This window comes from Ursus arctos, unplaced genomic scaffold, assembly GCF_023065955.2.
Source record: "Ursus arctos isolate Adak ecotype North America unplaced genomic scaffold, UrsArc2.0 scaffold_22, whole genome shotgun sequence".
NCBI lineage: Eukaryota > Metazoa > Chordata > Mammalia > Carnivora > Ursidae > Ursus > Ursus arctos.
In genome coordinates, this window is record NW_026622897.1 from 62,066,500 (window position 1) to 62,085,981 (window position 19,482).

General features: G+C 44.5%; 1 protein-coding gene and 1 long non-coding RNA gene across 2 annotated transcripts in view; one reads left to right on the forward strand and one right to left on the reverse strand.

Moving 5' to 3' along the window:
* Window positions 1–4,153: 4,153 nt before the first annotated feature.
* LOC130544578 (uncharacterized) lies at window positions 4,154–15,497 on the reverse strand. The gene is made up of 3 exons (XR_008960979.1): window positions 15,304–15,497; window positions 13,665–13,783; window positions 4,154–4,362 (listed from the first exon to the last, which is right to left on the reverse strand). It is a non-coding gene; the product is annotated as an uncharacterized LOC130544578 (long non-coding RNA).
* A 34-nt stretch (window positions 15,498–15,531) lies between these two features.
* The window catches only part of SWAP70 (switching B cell complex subunit SWAP70), a 69,974-nt gene continuing 66,023 nt past the window's right edge, over window positions 15,532–19,482 (forward strand). The window contains exon 1 of the mRNA XM_026486136.4: window positions 15,532–15,760. Coding sequence (XP_026341921.1) covers window positions 15,662–15,760 — 99 coding nt within the window. The 5' untranslated portion in view covers window positions 15,532–15,661. The remainder of the gene's footprint in view (window positions 15,761–19,482) is intronic.

Here is a 19,482-nt window from a genome sequence, read left to right on the forward strand (position 1 = left end):
GCAGGACAGATTTGGGCCTGCCTTCTGATCCTTGAGGCCTGAGCTTCCAGGAAGTTTTGAGTTGAACAGAGGGAACCGGGTGTCAGTTCTAGTCGAAGAGCTGGAAACTCAACCCAGTGAGTCGTTCTCCTGTGTCTCTGTGGTTGTGCTCATTTTTTTAGATTTCCTATTCGAGCACAGAGTCTGGAGCTCCTAAGGCCAACTGGAGTTTGGGAAAACAAGCTCTTAAGAGGTACGCACTTCCAGTTATAAGATAAATAAGTCATGGAGATGAAAAGTACAGCATAGGGAAATACGGTCAATAAGGTGGTAATAACGTTGTTTGGTGACAGATGGTGACTGCACTTGTGGGGAGCACTGAGTAATGTGTAGAATTGTCCAATCATTATGCTGTATACCTGAAACTACAATATCACTCTATGTTAATTATGCTTCCATAAAACAAAAGAGGGACCCAGATTACTCCTTGAAATAATGTACAAGTGCCCCCCTTCTACCCCGAATTGTCTTGGAGCTGCTCTTTGGCTGATTTCACGACACAGACACTAACTCTTTTCAGCCACAAGTGTTAAGTAGGAAAGTCAGTGTGGCTTCACATATCATATATTGGGGCCGTAGGGACCCACTAGTTTTCAACCTGCCCTCTCTTATGTTGTAGCAATGATGCTATTCCAGGAGCCTGGGCCTTAGCAGGGCAGAAACAACAGGGACAAAATTTGAGAGAAGGAAGTTACACCGTTACAGGTATTCTGAAGTAAGCATAAACACCTGACTGCATTGCGGAGTCCTCTTTGGAAAGTGTTTCAGCGCCTGTACATCAAAGACAATTGCTGGCGGGTGGGACAGTGGGAATGGGAATTGTCCAAGGGCACTGTTCGCAAGTCAGGAGTCACCAAAGGAAAATCTGAGCTGGGCGGGTCAGCAGCAGCCAGCCCGCTCCTTGGCAGGCTCGGCAGCACAAGCGGAGTGCTGCTTAAAAGGAACTCCCTGGTCACTATCTTCACTTCCTGGACTGTCCAAGTCAGTGCAGACTCATTTCTAGAAGGATATCCCTTGACTTCCAGGTTCTGACTTTGCCTCCCCTTTGTGTCTCTGTCTCCTCCCCGGTGGCATCTTATCTCTCTTCCTGACACTGGTTTCCTTTTTGGGTCTCAGCAGCCCTCTCATAACTGCTTTTGGATAATACTTTCCTTGCCAGAACCTGCCCTTTGGTCTCTCTTCCCCCCAGGTAGTCACGGGTGACCTGCCTAGGGACCTACAGCCCATGGCCTTATAGAAAGGGGCTAGACTTGGAAGCCGCACAGAGGTAGGTTCTAATCCTAGCCCTGCCAGGGTGGACTTGAGCAAGTTCTTTCATCTTCCTGAGGTTTTAGCTTCCTCATCTGTACAATGGGGATAATTTGTCTTACTGGGTTTCTATGAGGACTTGATAAGGACCTGTTATAAATGGCAGCTCTTACTCCGAGTGAAAAGCAGGCTGGAGGAGGCATCTCACACAAACACCACCGACCCCAGCGATAGCATCTGACCAACCGAACCAGGCGTTCACCCCAGCGGAAAAGTCCTGCGGAGACGGAGCCTCTACTTCCTCATTCGTAACCTGCTCTGATGTTTCACAATCCGTTAGTCAGGAAATCGTTCTTAATATCTAACCGAAGTTCCTCCTGTTACAATGTGTCATATCACACGTATTTTAAAATAACACACAAATAGACCCATGAAAATGAGCAGATTTTTCTATGAGTCAGAGGCATTCACAGGCCTTGGGTTTACTCTTATCTTCAAGAAACCAGGGAATATTTGTCATGGGACCCCTGCAGACTGAGGACTGTGCTGGGCTAAGCTGGGAAGCCCCAGAGATGCGTGATGAGACTCCTGCGACCAGCAGTCTCTCCCTCTCTCTCTCTCTCTCTCTCTCTAATTCTTTCATCTGTGAGTGAATGGTTGATCTTAATTTTGAAAGCCTAGGAACACAGCAAAGGAGTTCAGCAGGACCGATCACATTTGTGGCTCATCACTGTTATGCAATTTGGGTCTGGCAAGGATTGAAATGCAAATTATGTGTCAGTCTTCAGCATTGAAGCAGAGGATGACTTTTTTTTTTTTTTTAAAGATTTTATTTATTTGAGAGAGAGAGAAAGAGAGAGAGCATGAGCAGGGGGGTGGAGCAGAGGGAGCCCGACTCAGGATTCGATCCTAGGACCCCTGGATCATGACCTGAGCCAAAGACAGACGCTTAACCGACTGAGCCACCCAGGCACCCCAGAGGACAACATCTCAACAGCCCCGTGTGACAAATCATTCATTCAACTCTGCAGGTGCATTTTGCAGCTAATCCTTCTGGCTGGGCTATTGGTATGAATCACCTCTTTTCGGCTAGGTGGCCCTGAATCTAAGTGTCTAAGAAGCACCTGTGGGAGGGGAATGGTGGCCCTGGTTGGCTGCCCAGGGCAGATGTCTCAATTTTTACACGTGTCTGCTCTATGGGCATGCTGCAAACCTATGGGATGAGGTTGCAAACTGGCAGCCTGTGGGCAGCCTATAGACGTGTTTTGTTTGGCCACACAATGTTTTGTTTTTATTTTTGAAGTTGAATTGGTTGCCTTGATCTAAAAATTCATATGATCCAGGTTTCTGGCTTTTCTTGAAAAGGGGAAGATCTGGCATCACTGAAGCTGTAGCTTTTCCTCATAATAACATCCTCTGGGTCTGGGTGGAGGTGCTCCCTCTAGGTGGGACCACCATTTCCCACTGCCTCCCTTCCACTCAATTTCAGTCACAGAAATTGCCTGAACCCTAAAGGCATTCGAGCTGGGGACTCTTGGCCTGTGAAGTCTCCTTTGGTCATTGATGGAGAACATGACTACTTGTGTTTTTTTCCTTTGGGTTCTCTAATTTCTCTTCCTCCACCAGAAATGATACCAGAAGAAGTCAGTATTTGTGATTCCTGCAGCTCCGTCTTCTCTGAGTTTATATTTAATGCCACAGTTGAAGACATGTGTCATGTTACCAGTAGGTTTTCATATGGGGATCAAGGGGATGAATCCCTCTTTGAAATTCGTCTGTTGAAAAAAAAAAAAGAAAGAAATTTGTCTGTTGGCACTGCTTCTAGGTTCTTCAAAGTCCAAGGGGCTTCTGCGTGTGCCCAGGAACGCTCTCTGTGCCTCCCAGTGTCAAGACAACCCAGGCTCGATTTATCAAACGTACATGCCTCATCAAACTTAGAAAATAAAAATTTCTTAAACTACGTTTTTACACTTAAATCCTGATTACCACTTCTATTCCTTTGGGGTGACAGTAACAGAAAACCCTAACTCAGAGTGGCTTAATAAGGAAACGAATTATTCCACACAAGGTGAAGCCCCGAGGTGCGGCGGGCTCCAGCTCCACTTTGCTGGGATTCTCTTGGTTCCGCCCTTCTCCGTGCGCTGGCAGCACCTCAGGCTTGTCGCCACGGGGCCGCTGCAGTGGCATTATCCTCTCCAGACACAACATTTCAGAGAAGGAAGTGGGATTTTTATTTCCTTTTTTGCGGGGTGGGGGTGAGACCATGGAAACCTTTCCCAGAAGCCCCACGGTGGACTTTTACTTACACCTCATTGGTCAGAGTTGTGTCACATGCCCATTCCTAGACCAATCACTGGCAAGGACGCCTGGACGGCCAGTTGGCTTTTACTAATTATCCCAGAGTGGGTGAGTGTGGGGGAATCCGTTTAAAGATCGCCGCATATACTTAGTTAAATTCCCTTAAACAATCTAAATTATAATCACAAACCCAGTAAGATCAATTCTTTGAACATTTCAAACATCCTGACACATCAAGTGACAGAAACACAAAAGTAAAATCATCACAGAGGCTAGAGCTACGTTTAATCTAATTTAAAAATATTAAAACCGTAGATTTAATTTTTTTTATCCCTATATTTATAAGTAATATTTATTTTGATACTTTCTAGGGTTACAGTAATTTTAGTGGATCCCAAGTTAAAATAACCACTTCATACTGGCCGACGTTGTAGGTTACTTATGTTCGGTTATTTATGCGGGTTGCGGGTTGGAGTTACGTATAATTGATTCTTGGCTGGAGGGGGGAGGGGTGGCCCCTTCTATACCCGAGCTGCCAGACATCAGGCTGCCCTCACTTTCACGACAGCTTTATTGAGATAAAATTCACATAGCATACAACTGACCATTTAAAGTATACAATTCAATGGTTTTTAGTATCTTCAGAGCTGTGCCACCATTACACAATCAATGTTAGAACATTTTCATGGAGCGGCGCCCGGTTGGCTCAGTCAGTACAGCATGCGACTCTTGATCTCAGGATCATCGGTTCAAGCTCCACATTGCGCATGGGGTCTACTTTAAAAAAAAGAAAAGAAAGGAAAGAGAAAGAACATTTTCATTGCTCCAATAAGGAACTGGTTAGCATTCACTCTCCATATGCCCCCTTCCTCCAACCCTGGGCACCCACCAAACTACTTTCTGTCTGTATGGCGTTGCTGACTCTGGACATTTCATACAAATGGAATTACACACTACATAGAAGCGTGACTCCTTTAAATCATTAAATTTTACTCGCTCCATCAGTGTTATTGATCATACCTACACCTTTCATAGGGGGTTTCCTGAAATTATGTACTTTTAAAGTTTTACTTAGTATTGTATAATTGGTTCTATTGTCTTTTGTTACGTATTGACCCAGTTGTTTGGAATACCTGGAAATACAAATGTGCCATATGTATTAGTCACTCACTCCCTTCTTTCCTTTCTTCATGCCTTCCTTCCTTCTCTCCTACCGTCTAACCCTTAACATACTATCTTTCTGTGCAATTATCATATTTATATAAACTTTTCCAGGGATGCCTGGGTGGCTTAGTCGGGTAAGGGTCTGCCTTGGCTTAGGTCATTATGCCAGGGTCCTGGGATTGAGTCCCACAACGGCTCCCTGCTCAGTGGGGATCCTGTTTCTCCCCCTGCTTGTGCGGTCTCTCTCTGTCTTTCTCTCTGTGTCAAATAAATAAATAAAATCTTTAAAATATATATGTATATATATAAATATAAATATATATATAAATTTTTCCATACACGCTGAATTATCTTATTACAATAACAAATCATGAAATATATATGAGTTGCTTTGTTATCAAAGTTGAGTTGATTACAACACTAAACTATTCATTTGTTTTATATTTATACCAGAATTCTTACAAAAAAAGGATTAGAATTGAAGCAGAGCACAAGTCATTTATAAATAACCATGGTATAGATAACAACAGTTAACTGGAAAATCTTTCTTACAGTTGAGTACTAAATTTATTTTGGACCAGAAAAAGAATGCAAACAAATTTGCATCAATCAAGAAACTTCTGAATGGTGATAGATGATCCAAATAAAGATTATAAAAGAGAAGAGGTTATAATTATAGATTTAGTGAGAGGTTAAAAAAGGAAGTATATGGTATATTAAGGAAGTATATTTTTATGTTTGAACAAAAGGAATTTCCAGTTGGATAAAAATTGAAAGTTTTTTTCTTTTAAAGATTTATTTATTTATTTGAGAGAGAGCGTGCGAGCGTGTGCAAGAGACCACGCATGGGGAGGGGCAGAGGGAATGGGAGAGAATCTCCAAGCGGACTCCCCACTGAATGGGGAGCCTGCCATGGGGCTCCACTTGGGGCTCAATCCCACGACCCTGAGATCATGAGATCATGACCTGAGCTGAAATCAAGAGTCGGACTCTTAACCAACTGCGCCATCCAGGCGTCCCAAAATGGAAGGTTTTAATGCAAACTGATGGATTTTTAAAAAAGATTTTATTTATTTATTTGAGAGAGACAGCACATGCCGGGGAAGGGGGGCACTGCAAGGAGGAAGGGGCAAAGGGAAGGGGAGAAGCAGACTCTCTGCTGAGCAGGCTAGCTCCATCCCAGGACCCCAGGATCATGACCTGAGCGGAAGGCAGCAGCTTAAGCGACTGAGCCACCCAGGTGCCCCCAAACTGATGGATTTAAAAAGAACAATATTCAGGTCTGTCACCTGGAAACAACTTTACTCACTACCAAATTGATTTGCACACCGAACATTTGCATTTTGGATTCTGTTATGTTCCTTAAAGAGACTCTAAAGCTTTTTGAAGCATAGCCAATTCCAAGTCTTGAAGCAGGGGGAAATCAGGAGGGGCTTGTAACATCCAAGAAAAGGATGCTTCCAAAAATATTTGAAATCGTGCTAATTGGGCAATGAAGCCAATATAAGAGGATTCCCACTGGCCACGTTGTGATTCTTTTGAGCACCAAAAAGAACAATAATTACAGTTAGTGATTTTATTTGTAAAAGTCTGTGAGTCAAAGTGAAAAGTTTAAAAGAAGTATTTAAAAAGTAACTCTAGGGGCACCTGGGTTGGTTAAGCGTTTGCCTTCAGCTCAGGTCATGATCCCGCAATCCTGGGATGGAGTCCTGGGATCCAGTCCTGCATCTGGCTCCCTCCTGAGGGGGGGAGTCTGCTTCTCCTTCTGCCCCTCACCTCGCTCATGCTCGCTCTCTCTCAAATAAATAAAATTTTAAAAAATCTTTTAAAAAAAGTAATTAATACAAAAGGATTTTTATTTTTAAAGTAGATGTTAATGTTTTTGGCTGTTTTGTCTCTTCTGTTATGTATATTCTGCATATAAAATATAAATATGTATTTCTCTCAGTGTAATGAGGCAAGATTGCATGCAGTGAACTGTGAGCAAGCCAAAAATTGTGAAAAAAGCAGGAATTGTACTAAGAACAGGAAAAAAAATTACTAACCTCATGGTCACGGTCACATAATTACCAGGTTAAAAAAGAGGGTCTGATAATGTGTTACAAGATGGTGCTTTAATCAAGTATCGTAAAGAAAGAAAGCGGATTCTGCAAACTCAATCCTTTGCTTCCCAGGAGGTAAAACCTTTGGATGACTCTACCAGTATATTGAAAGTTAGGTCACGGAGAGTTGGGGAAAGACTGGAAATACGGGCAAGAGCAGGAGGGCCTACTGAGCAGTTCTTGAATGGTAACTAAGGAGCATCCACATGGGGCCCTTCAAGTCACCAGCAGAAGGGACAGAGCTTCCGCCCAACTGTGAGTCTAGGTTGAGAGGAAGGGCTACCTGTATGCTCACTGGTGGATTCCCAGCGCCTGCACGATTCCTGGTACAGAGGAGATGTTTAGTGGTTATTCATGGAAGGAAGAAAATAAGAAAGGAAATGGAGGAAGAAAGGAAATGAGTGAAGAATGGAAGAAAAGATGTGGTTTGTTTGTTCATTTTCTTTTTTTGGATTTTGCTGGTTTTCTTCCTATCTTTATTGAGGTATAAATGACAAATAAAAATTGTATATATTTAAGGTACATGACTTGATGTTCTGATGTACAAATAACTTAAAAAATAATTGCCACGGGCACCTGGCTGGCTCAGTTGGAAGAGCATGTTGGGGTCATGGGTTTGAGCCCCACGTTGGGTATAGAGATTATGTAAATAAATAAATTTTAAAAATACATTTAAAAAATAATCACCACAATCAAACTAATTAACGTATACATCATTTCACCTTGCTACTGTTTTTTTGCGTTGAGAACATTTAAGATCTATCCCTTTTATCAAATTTCAAGTATACAATACAGTATTAAAAACTATATTCACATTTCTATGCATTTGATCTTCAGAACGTATTCATCTTATAAAACTTTGTACCCCTTGACCAACACCTTCCTATTTCCCCCTTCCCCCAATCCCTGGTAACCACCATTCTACTCTCTGCTTCTATGAGTTTGACTATATGAGATTCACATATAAGTGAGATCATGCTGTATTTGTCTTTTTGTGTCTGACTCAATTCAGTTAGTATAATGTCTTCCAGCTTCACCCATGTTGTCACAAATGTCAAGATTTCCTTCTTTACAAAGGCTGAATAATATTCCATTTTATATTTACTATATACCACATTTTCTTTATCCAGTCACCTGTCAATGGACTTAGGGACTTTTAGATTGTTTCCATATTGTGTTTGTTGTCAACAATGCTGCCATGAACATGGAAATGCAGATCTCTCCAAGATACTGATTTCATTTCCTTTGGATGTATACTCAGAGTGAGATTGCTGGATTATAAGATCATTCTATTTTTAATTTTTTGAGGAAACTCCAAACTGTTTTTCATACCAGAAGAAAAGATGTGTGATGCCTCTCCCGGAAGGAGAGTGGATGGAAAGAGATGTCCTCTTCTCTATATCAGTTTCCTGTGTGGAGTCTGAGGGCCTAAATTGTTCTGTCCTTGCTGGGAGGGAATAAAGGGGAAGAAGAAAGAAGGATATTCAGCCTGAAACTGAACTACACCCCACTGTTTGGCTTGTCCTGGTTCCCAGAATTTCTAGGTATGCATGGCTGTCAGTTTGACATTTCCAGCAGATTCAAACCATGGATGCCCCCCATTAAAAATGAGGGGAAGGGGCTCCTGGGTGGCTCAGTTGCTTAAGTGTCCAACTCTTGATCTCAGCTCAGGTCTTGATCTCAGGGTTGTGAGTTCAAGCCCTGCGTTGGGCTCCACGCCCCAAACTACTAAAAAATTAAATTAAATTAAATTAAAAATGAAAAATAAAAATGGGGGGTGGGAAAGAGGGAACCACATGAGTGTCACTAAATTAGGACTTCAGAGGGGCTTTATAGCTGCTTTCAATTCTCTCCTCTGCTTCTCTCCCCCAGTCTGAAGTAAATAGCCAGGGTGGCCACAACTGAAGTTTTCTTTACCATTCCCAAGTAGGCTGAAAGTTTATCCACTGGAGATTAATTTATGCTTAGAGATTAACACTCAGGGCTGGCTGAAGGTAGAGAAGCATTGGTCATTCAAACCTAAATGTGGATTGCTTTAACTCAGATTGCTTTCTTATACTCAGAAGTTTTGATGGAGAGGGCGGAGGGGAAGGGTCAAGAATTAACTCAAGAATGAGGGCCACTGTGAAGGGAGAGCGGAGCTGAGAGAAGTACTAGAGGCTAGGGAGACTTTGCACCTCTCTGGCTGCATTTTCTTAGCCCTTTTCAAGGACTCCTCTTCAAACCACCCCTTAAGTTTTGGTGTTCCCTGGGCCCTAGTTTCTCTAGCTGTTCTCCTCCACCCATCTACTTGTATGTCACATCTGGACTGAACATTAACCCATAAGCTCTCAGGTCACCCTCTTGCCTTTGATCACAGGAACCATGTACAAATCAGCACTTCTTCACGCTCTGCCTCCCACCCTTGGGTTCGGAGCTTTGGTTTGGCTGCTGTCCCTGATTTCTGCACTACTGCTTTTCTACCAAATTCCCCTCCTCTCTGTCTAGTCCTTTTACCAGAAGTGAAATCTAGTAGATTTTACTACTCATTTGGAGGCTCTATCTGGCTTTTGTATTCAGTGTCACCTAAAAAAACCCCTCTCTCTTGGGTCGTCTTTCTGACTGCAAAGACCAAGGTGTCTTAGCCTATGATTCTGAAACCAGTTCTGATGTGTGGGTTTTTTCCCTACACCAAGCAATTCTCCAACATTAGCTGGTGTCAGTTCTGACATGATCTACCTGAAGATAGCAACAGATGCCACAGGTTAAGGGCTCAGTCCCACAAGTCAGATGCTAATCACCAGTCCAAGCATGGGTTATTACCAGTGCTTCCGACAGACTAGCTAGAAATCAGAGGTTCCTACACCCCTCTTCCTTGGGTCCAGTTGATTTGCTAGAGTGGCTCACAGAACTCAGGAAACCAGTTTACTTACTAGATTACTGGCATATTACAAAAGATTTTAAAGAATGTGAATGAACGGCCAGATGAAGAGATAAACAGGGTCCTGCACACAGAAGCTGTAGAGTTTGGAGCCTCACACATGGGTGTGTTCTGGTTCACGAACCCAGAAAACTCTTCAAACCTTGTCTTTTTGGGCTTTTATGGAGGCTTTATTACATAGACATGAATGATTTAATCACTGGTCATTGCTGCTTGATTAAACCTTCAGCCCCTCTCCCCTCCCTTGGAGGTCAGAGTGGGACTGAAAGTTCCAATCTTCTAGTGATACGGTTGGCTCCACTGGCAACAAGCCCTCATCCTTAGGTGCTTTCTAAAAGTTCATTAACATAACAAAAGACAATTTACTCATTCTCATCACTTAGGAAATTGATGGGTTTTAGGAGTTCTGTGCTAGGGATTGGAAGAAGGCCAAATACAGTTGACCCTTGAACAACACATGTTTGAACTGCATGGGTCCACTTATATGTGGATTTTTTTTTGAAACGGTAGGTACTACAAATGTATTTTCTCCTCCTTATGATTTTCTTAACAACATTTTCTTTTCTCTAGCTTACTTTATTGTAAGAATTCAGTATATAATACATATATAAAATATATGTTGACTGTTCATGTCATCCGTAAGGCTTTCAGTCAACAGTAGGCTATCAGCAGTTAAGTTTTGAGGAGGTTGAAAATTATACGTGAATTTTCAGCTGTGAGGTGGTCGGTGCCTCTAATCCCCACATTGTTCAAGGGTCAACTATATATATTTCTTATTATAAATCACAATATCATGTAGCCAAAATACCATTATTTTTTTTAAGATTTTATTTATTTATTTGAGAGAGAGAGCATGAGCAGGGGGAGGAGGAGGGGCAGAGGGAGAGGGAGAAGCAGACTCCCTGCTGAGCAGAGAAGCCTACTCGGCCTGATCCTGGGACTCTAGGATCATGACCTGAGCGGAAGGCAGACGCTTAACTAACTGAGCCACCTAGGTGCCCCTAGCCGAAATACCATTCTACATTCTTCCTTCTCCTTCATCTCCCACAAACTTTTTGTTTTTTGGGGGGGCTTTCATACTTCTGCACATTTAGCTACGTCTTTCTGGAATGCCCTTCCTTCTCCTCTCCAGCTGTCAGTAAACTTTTGTAATTTTCAAGACTCAATCACCACCTTTGAGAAGCCTACCCTTATCCCTACCCTCAGTGGGTAATGTCGACATTGATTTTCATGCATTCAGTGGGTCAGTAGATCTGGATTTGGTCTCAGTAGAAGATCATTAAATCAGAATATTCCATAGAACGTTGGGCTCAGCCTAAACTCCATCTACTGTTGTCTGAGAAGGCTTTAAGAATTAGCCCTGTCACATGGTTCTTATCGTTAAAAGATCAAATTTTGCGGCTTTTTCACCTTAAGCAAACCACCCAACCCTAAAGCCTCAGAAGTTTTTGTCCTTGTTGGCATCAGAACTCTATTATTATTCTCCTCTTCTCGTTCGTCACTATGGCCCCTCCCATTTGGATAGGCTTTAGTGATTATGGGTGCTTTCACAGATGGTATCTTATTTGTTCCTCACAATAACCCACCCCGTGAGGCAGAGAGGGCTATTGTTATTCCCAGTTGACGGGACTGCAATGTCACCTGGCTGTGATGATGTGGAGTGGGCCTGACTCCCTGAGGTGCTACTTAAACTCTGGGACCGATTTCTGAAATTTCCCGTGGAAACAGAAGATTCTCCTTGTCCCCAGGAAAGCTGTGGTATGGCAGTTATGAAGATGCTATCGGCAGCCGAGAGGCCAGGGGCTGGACACTACTCCCACACCTGCAACTTCAGGCTCAGTTGTTCAGCATTTCTGCTTCTCGCTGCCAGATTGTGCCACTGATTACAGGGTATTTCAGACCCCTGGGGAAGATAAGAGCTCTACAGACCTAACTGACAGGCCTGGCACTCCTGGCTTATTTGGCCTCAGATGCCAACCTCACCAACGTCTTCTCACATCTCTGCTCTCACCGCTGCTCGCCATACTCCACACTGGCCTTCACTTGGGTTTCTTGACTAAACCGCACTTTGTCCAGGCTGTTATTTGTCTGGAAGTTTCTTCTCTCACTTTGGCCCAGTTAGCTACAACTCATCCTTCCGGACTCAGCTGTCACTCCTCATTTGCAGCTTTCCCTGTCTCTGAGAGAGCAGCATGTCCGCCTGTACACACTCATACCAACCCATACCTTTCCTTTGTAGCACTTAGCAGAAAAACACGGGGTGGCCTGGAATGCAGTCCAAGGGGAGGGAATGCCACTTGTCTGTAACACTTAGAAGCCACAAGTATTAGCCATAATTAAGCTAGTCCTGAACGCAAGATCAAAATCCATCCAGCCAAATCTATTTGAAAAGGTTTCAAATCCTTTATCGAAAAGGTTTCAAATCCTTTATCTATAAGGTTTCAAATCCTTTATCCATAGCTGTGGAGTTATGCAGTCTTCCATGAGACCTGTTAAAGTCCCCCTTTTCCTACCCATTGCCTTTACATACGAGAGCTGGTTTTCCTTTCTTCTCAACAACCGTGTCCACTCCCCCCCCCCCCCCCCAGTTTCTGCATTGTGGTCTTCTTTCCCTCTTCCTTTCTTCCTAACTCTCCATGATAAAAAACAGCTTAAGAACTAGTCTGGGAAGGGGGTGCCTGGGTGGCGCAGTCATTAAGCATCTGCTCTCGGCTCAGGGCGTGATCCCAGAGTCCTGGGATCGAGCCCCACATCAGGCTCCTCTGCTGGGAGCCTGCTTCTTCCTCTCCCACTCCCCCTGCCTGTGTTCCCTTCCTCTCTCGCTGGCTGTCTCTCTCTCTCTCTGTCAAATAAACAAAGAAAATCTTAAAAAAAAAAAAAAGAACTAGTCTGGGAAGGTAGGACCCTCCTGGAAGGCAGGAGAAGGGAAGAATGAGTAGACCAGACCAGAATCTTCTTTGGTGGGCAGGGGAAGGAAACATTATTTTGGGAACATTATCTTTTCACTGTTGTTCAGTTATCTAATGCTACATAACAAACCACTCAAAATTTAGTGGCATGAAACAACTACCATTTCATTAGGCTCATGATTCAGTGGGTCAGAAGTTCGGGCAGGGCACAGAAGGGATGGTTTGTCTTTGCTTCCCTATGTTTGGGGCCTCAGCTGTTTTGGCTCAAAAATGGCTGGAGATGATAGGGACAGCTTGACTGGGGTCGTATGTCTGGGAGTTGGGTTCTTTTCCATGTAGTGTCTGCTGGGACTATAACGTCTAAGATGGTTCCTTCATTTATATATCTGATGTCTAGGCTGGTATGTTTGAAACAGCTGGGATGTGGCCAGCATAGTTTTCTCTCTTCATGCGGTTTTTCCATGTGACCTTAGCTTTTCACAGCATGACAGCAATGTTCCAAGAGGGAGCATTCCAAGAGTAAGAATTCAAGAAATCCAGGTGAAAGCTGAAAGGCTTTTTGTGATCTGGTTCAGAAGTCCCAAGCTGTTACTTCCGCCACATTCTGTTGGTCAAACAAGCCACTCAGTCCAGCTCATATGCGAGGGGAGGGGAATTAGATTTACCTCTTGATATTTTATTTATTTATTTAAAAATATTTTATTTATTTATTTGACAGAGAGAGAGCATGAGACAGCACAAGCAGGGGGAGCAACAGAGGGAGAGGGAGAGGTTCTCGAGAAGCAGGCTTCCCAATGAGCAGGGAGCCCCATGCAGGGCTCAATCCCAGGACCCTGGGATCATGACCTGACCTGAAAGCAGATGCTTAACCAACTGAGCCACCCAGGCACAACTACCTCTTGATATTTAGATCAGTCAACGGATCCATAGAAAGGAACAGAGTTAATTGCTGCCATCTTGGAGACCATCCACCATAGTCCTTACCTCATCCCAGCCACTATAATTCGTGTCCCTTTCATGGAATTGCCTTGAAGTCCAGGATTGCATCAGTCAGGTCCAGGTGTATGAGGCTTCTTGATTGGAGCTCCACTTCATCTGAAGAACTGTGAATTAAAGAGACAAATTTTGTGTCCCATCCCTGCCACTGAAAAATATGAGATAATGTTTATTTTTTTTCTTTTTTGAGATGATGTTTATTATTGTTTTAAGCTAAATTTAGGGTTAACTGGTTACACGGTAATAGAGAACTAATATAATCTGACAGGTTCCAAAGCATAGTTCTTTTCATGACATAATTCTGCTTTAAAATTTGTTTGGATTATAAGAATTGGGATTGTGGGAGAAATGGGCATTTGGAAGTTCAGAAAGTCCTAGTCATGTGATATATATATATATATATATATAGGCTTTGAAATACCTGTTTGGTGCTAACAGATACTGAGAGAACCATCTAGTGGTTAAGCTGAACCCTGAGAATTAGGAGGGTTTCTTTTTTGTCACTGCCCAGGGAAAACTGAGTCGGCATTCAGAAATTAAAGGTTGAATCATGTGTTTTTCCTGACTGGCAGATTTGGACTGGAGTTGGGGAAGATAAATGATAGAAACGATACTGGCACGTCAAGATAAGTCGTGACTAATGGTGATAAAGTGGGGTAGGGCCTCAAGGGCCCTCACAGGGAGGGCCTGGCAGCGCCTTTGCTTCTGCCCCCTCCCTTCACCTAGGCTATCCTTTCCTCTGGCCCACCAAGTTCCCTTTGGTCTCCAGCTCGTTGAGCAGTTCCTTCTTTTTCTGCTTTTTCCCAATCCCCCTTCCTTATGATGATCTTTTCCTTTTTTATAAGGTACGTATGTATTTAGAAACATAAAAGAGGAAAACAAAACCAAACTTGATCTGAGAATGATCTCCTTTTGAAAACTCTTGGTATTTGTTCTTCTCCCCATATTGTCCAGATTTAGTCTTGGATTGGAGAGCCAAGGCACTGACTGCGTGGTGACTTCATCAGATTGGAGTCAGCCAGCAATCCTTATTATCCTAGGATGTGAACACTACAAGAACCGCTCCAGAACAGCTGGTGCAAGATGCTCACTGGCCTGCGGAGAATTCGAAGCCCAAAGAGCTCAGGTGACCATTGTTAGCGGATGACAAGGACGATCTTAGAGGCTTGGATGTGTTCTTTTAAACGGTCCACCCATTCTGACTAGTAAAATCGGTGGAGTGGTTTGCTGTAATTCTCTCATAACTCCTATTGTGCAAGCACAGAAATACCAGGAACGGCACAATAACAGGGGTCAAACCCTAAGTTGTGAACTGACCCTCAACAGCCGAGGGTTACAGGGTTACGGAGAAAAGGTTGCCGACTCTGTGGCTTCTAAACCAACCTTAACCCTCGTCTCTGTGCCCCCACAGCCCACGACACTGTAGGCATCAAGAAACGTTTGAAAAATTAATATAAACCTTCCCGCCTCAGTCCTTCCCTGCCTCCCCTCCCCCGCGCTAGCATTGGCGCCCCTGCTCGGGGACTTTTCCGCCTCCAGTTAGTTCTCTCCAAGACGGGGCGCGTCCGCGGGACAGACACGGGGCTCCTTCTTTTCACTGCGGGGCGCGGGGCTGTTGGCTGCTCACCCCGACTCTCATATTTTTCCTCGGAATGGGGGTCTTGTTTGGTGGGCACGCAAGCCCCAAAGGTGGCCCGAGGCGGTCTGGGGAACACGAGGGACCTGCGGGATAGTGCACAGAGCCCAAGCCGGACGGAGAGGCCCGCCGCGGGGGAAGCCCCGTCCGCTCCCGAGTCCAGCCCGCGTTCCCACCCCAGCGCGCCCGGCTCCGGGCCAGAGCCGGGTGGGCGGGGCCTGGCGGGGGCGGGGCCTGCCGCGGTCAGGTGACTGAAGGGCGGGTGGCTGAGGCGGCGCTGGCGGAGGGGCGTCAGACTCGCCTTGGGGTCGGCGAGGTAGGCCGGCAGTTGGGTAGCCACGCCGCGGCCATGGGGGGCTTAAAGGACGAGCTGCTCAAGGCCATCTGGCACGCCTTCACCGCACTCGACCTGGACCACAGCGGCAAGGTCTCTAAATCCCAGCTCAAGGTGGGCCCCCCCCCCCGACCCCGGTGCCCCTACCCCGGCCCTCCCCGGCGCGCGCTCCAGCACCCCCGGGTGGGGGAAGCCGGCCCCGGCGGGCGGTGACCCCAGGGAGGGGTGAGCAGGAATGCGGCCGGGCGGCCTGCTCAGCGCAGAGGGGCCAGAGGCCGGGATTTGGCGGTTCTGCCTCCCTCTTGCCTTCGGGCCGTGCCTTCGGGCGGGTACTTAAGTCCCCTCTGGGCTCCCCGTGAGCGGTGGGGGGGGGGGGGGTTAGGCGGGGATGGGATCTGAGTGGGAGGCGGGCTCCTGTCGGGGAGGTGGGGGTTCCTAGAAAGTCCGGACTCGGAGACGGCGATGGGAAGCTCCCTTAAACAGAATACCCAGATTACCGCTGTACTTTGGAAGAGGAAGGGACTTACCCAAGGTCACTGGGCAGAGCCTTCTGCAGAGCGCACGCTCCACACCCGGGCAGCCCTCAAAACGGCCAGCTGCACCCGAGGCAGTCTGGCTGTTCTGAGGAGGGAGAAGTGCCCAGAGCCTGGGCTCCAGCGGCTTCCTCCTTTGGGGGCTTTGGTGGTAGGGGATGCTTTCTGACCTGTGACAAAGACCTCCCGCCTTGGGGCTTTAGGTCAGTCACGCGTGAGCTGCGCCCCGCAGGGACCTTAGTTCCGGGTGAGGAGCCCTGATCTTTCTGGCAGAGTCTTTATTGTGACTGCCAAAGACCCCATCATTGAGTATAGGGTATAAATAAAGGAATGCTTGTAAATTGAGTAACCCCAAGCAAGGAAAGTGGCACTTCGCCAGGAGAAATTGGCAGCTTCTTGAAAGTATAAAATATAGAAAACAGACAAGAAGAGCCATTCACAGACATTTTCTAATATCCACATTTTGGATCTGAATGTCTGGTTTTCTTAGCCTCTTCTGGGAATGAATTTCTGAAGATTGGGTTTGCTTTGTTTATTTTGTGCAGTAATCAGGAGGTTTTTATGAGTAGTGGCTTTTATGCCATTAGGATTTAGTATTCGCTCTCCTCCTTTCATCTTCCTTTCACACTCCTCTCTTCTTCTCATTCATAAAATCATAGCCTGGAAGGGTTCACAGAGATCATTCTGTTAATCTTTATTTTACTTTTAAATGACAGTAAAATTGACTTTTTTGGTGTACAGTTCTATGAGTTTTAACACATGTACAAATTTCTATAATTACTACCAAAATCAGGTTTCCATCTGTTCTGTCATTCCAGAAAGCTTTTCATGTTGCCCTTGCACCTGAAGCTGGGATCAGACAATTGTCTGTTCTGTTCTTAATTGCTGTAGTTTTGTCTTTTCCACAGTGTCATGTAAATGAAGTCATTTGGTATGTAACCTTTTGACACTGGCTTCTTTCACTCAGGGTAATCCCTTAGAGATTCATCCATGTTATTGTGTGTATGTATTAATAATTATTTTTTATTAAGTAATCCATTGTATGGATGTACCCAAGTTAATAAAAACCCTTGAGCATTTGTGTTATTTCCCCTTTTTGGTGATTATGAGTAGAGCTATGTTTTACTTTTCACTTTTTTTAGAAGATTTTATTTATTAGAGAGAGAGAGAGAGCGCGAGAGCAAGCATGAGTGGGGGGGAGGGGCAGAGGGAGAAGCAGACTCCCTGATGAGCTGGGAGCCTGATGGGGGACTCAATCTCAGGACCTTGGGATCATGACCTGAGCCAAAGGCAGACGCTTAACTGACTGAGCCACCCAGGTGCCCTTACTGTTTTTACTTTTAATTTACCTATACCGCTATATTTACAGTGGATTTCTTGTAGATAGATGTAGTTGGGTCTTGTTCTTTAATCTATTCTGACAATCTCTGTCTTTAATTGTTGTGTTTAGACCATTTACATTTAATGTAATTATTGATATGGTTAGATTTAAGGCTACTAATTTTACTGTTTGGTTTCTGTTTTCCAATTTTTTGTTCCATTGTTTCTCCTTTCCTTCCTTATTTTAGATGATTTGAATATATTTTAGTATTTCATTTTAATACTGAGTTTTGTTTTTTTTTAAGATTTTGTTTGTTTATTTGACACAGAGAGGGCGAGCGAGCACAAGCAGGGGGTGCTGCAGGCAGAGGGAGGGGGGAAACAGGCTGTCCGCTGACCAAGGAGCCCAATACGGAGCTTGATCCTAGGACCCCAGGACCATGACCTGAACTGAAGGCAGATGCTTAACTGACTGAGCCACCCTGGCGCCTCAATACTGAGTTTTTTTGACTATATTTCTTTGTATAGTTTTCTTAATGGCTGCTCTAGAGATGATAATATATACCTAACTTTTCAATCTACTTAGAATTAATATTTTACCACTTTAAGAGGGATGTGGAAACCTTATCACCATTTAAGTCCTTTTAACCTCTCCGCTTTATGTTATAATTGTCATATTTATTAATTTACACACATTGAAAACCTTGTCAGACAATGTTAAAATTTTTTTGCTTTTAACCACCATTTTTATTTTAAGCATCCTTTTTTTTTTTTTTTTAAGGTTTTATTTATTTATTTGACAGAGAGAGACACAGCCAGTGAGAGAGGGAACACAAGCAGGGGGAGTGGGAGAGGAAGAAGCAGGCTCCCAGCAGAGCAGGGAGCCCTATGCGGGGCTCAATCCCAGGACCCCAGGATCATGCCCTGGGCCGAAGGCAGACGCTTAGCGACTGCCACCCAGGCGACTGAGCCACCCAGGCGGCCCGTAGTTTAAGCATCTCTTAAGAATAGTTTTTTCTTCCCAGATAATTCTCACTTTTTTTTTTTTTTTAAAGATTTATTTATTTATTTGACAGAGAGAGAGACAGCCAGCGAGAGAGGGAACACAGCAGGAGGAGTGGGAGAGGAAGAAGCAGGCTCCCAGCAGAGGAGTCCGACATGGGGCTCGATCCCAGGACCCCGGGATCACACCCTGAGCCGAAGGCAGACGCCTAACAACTGAGCCACCCAGGCGCCCCAACTCTCACTTTTTTTAAAAAAATTTTTATTTGGGATGCCTGGCTGGCTTATTTGAGAGAGAGAGAGAGAGAACACACAAGCAGGGGGAGCAGCAGGCAGAGGGAAAGGGAGAAGCAGACTCCCCGCTGAGCAGGGAGCCCAAAGTGGAGCTTGATCCCAGGACCCTGGGATCATGACCTAAGCCTGAGCCCAAGGCAGACACTTCACTGACTGAGCCACCCAGGCACACAGATAACTCTAATTTTATAGATAGGGTGGATTAAGCTTATGTGATGTTTGGTGGTTGCCCGTACTCCCAGTTGTAAGTAGTAGCTAAATCTAGTACCAGGATTTTCAGACTTTTGAGCCATTGTTTTTCCATTTTTTCTCATTTAATTGATGACATAATTGAGATGTTTCTATTACTTCAGTTGCAGTCCATTCGAAATTGTCCTTGCGGCTGCTTATAGAAAAAGGATTTTTGACTGAAAGGCCTGGCAAGAAGTATTAAATCCCAGTACATACCTTCACCCACGAGATGTTGATAATGCAACTGTGCAATTGTATTTTGTCTGTCCCTTGTCTACTTAACTGAGAGACTTTGGGATTGATTTAGTTCTGTTCATCTTGCCAGTCTTCCTGGAATGGAAAATATAAAAAAAAATTTCTATTTAGATCTTTCCTTTTGTTTTGATTCTGAAATTTAATGTCCACTGATTTATTGGCTAGGAGTAGTGTTTTTACCTTAATTTGTTCGTTCATTTA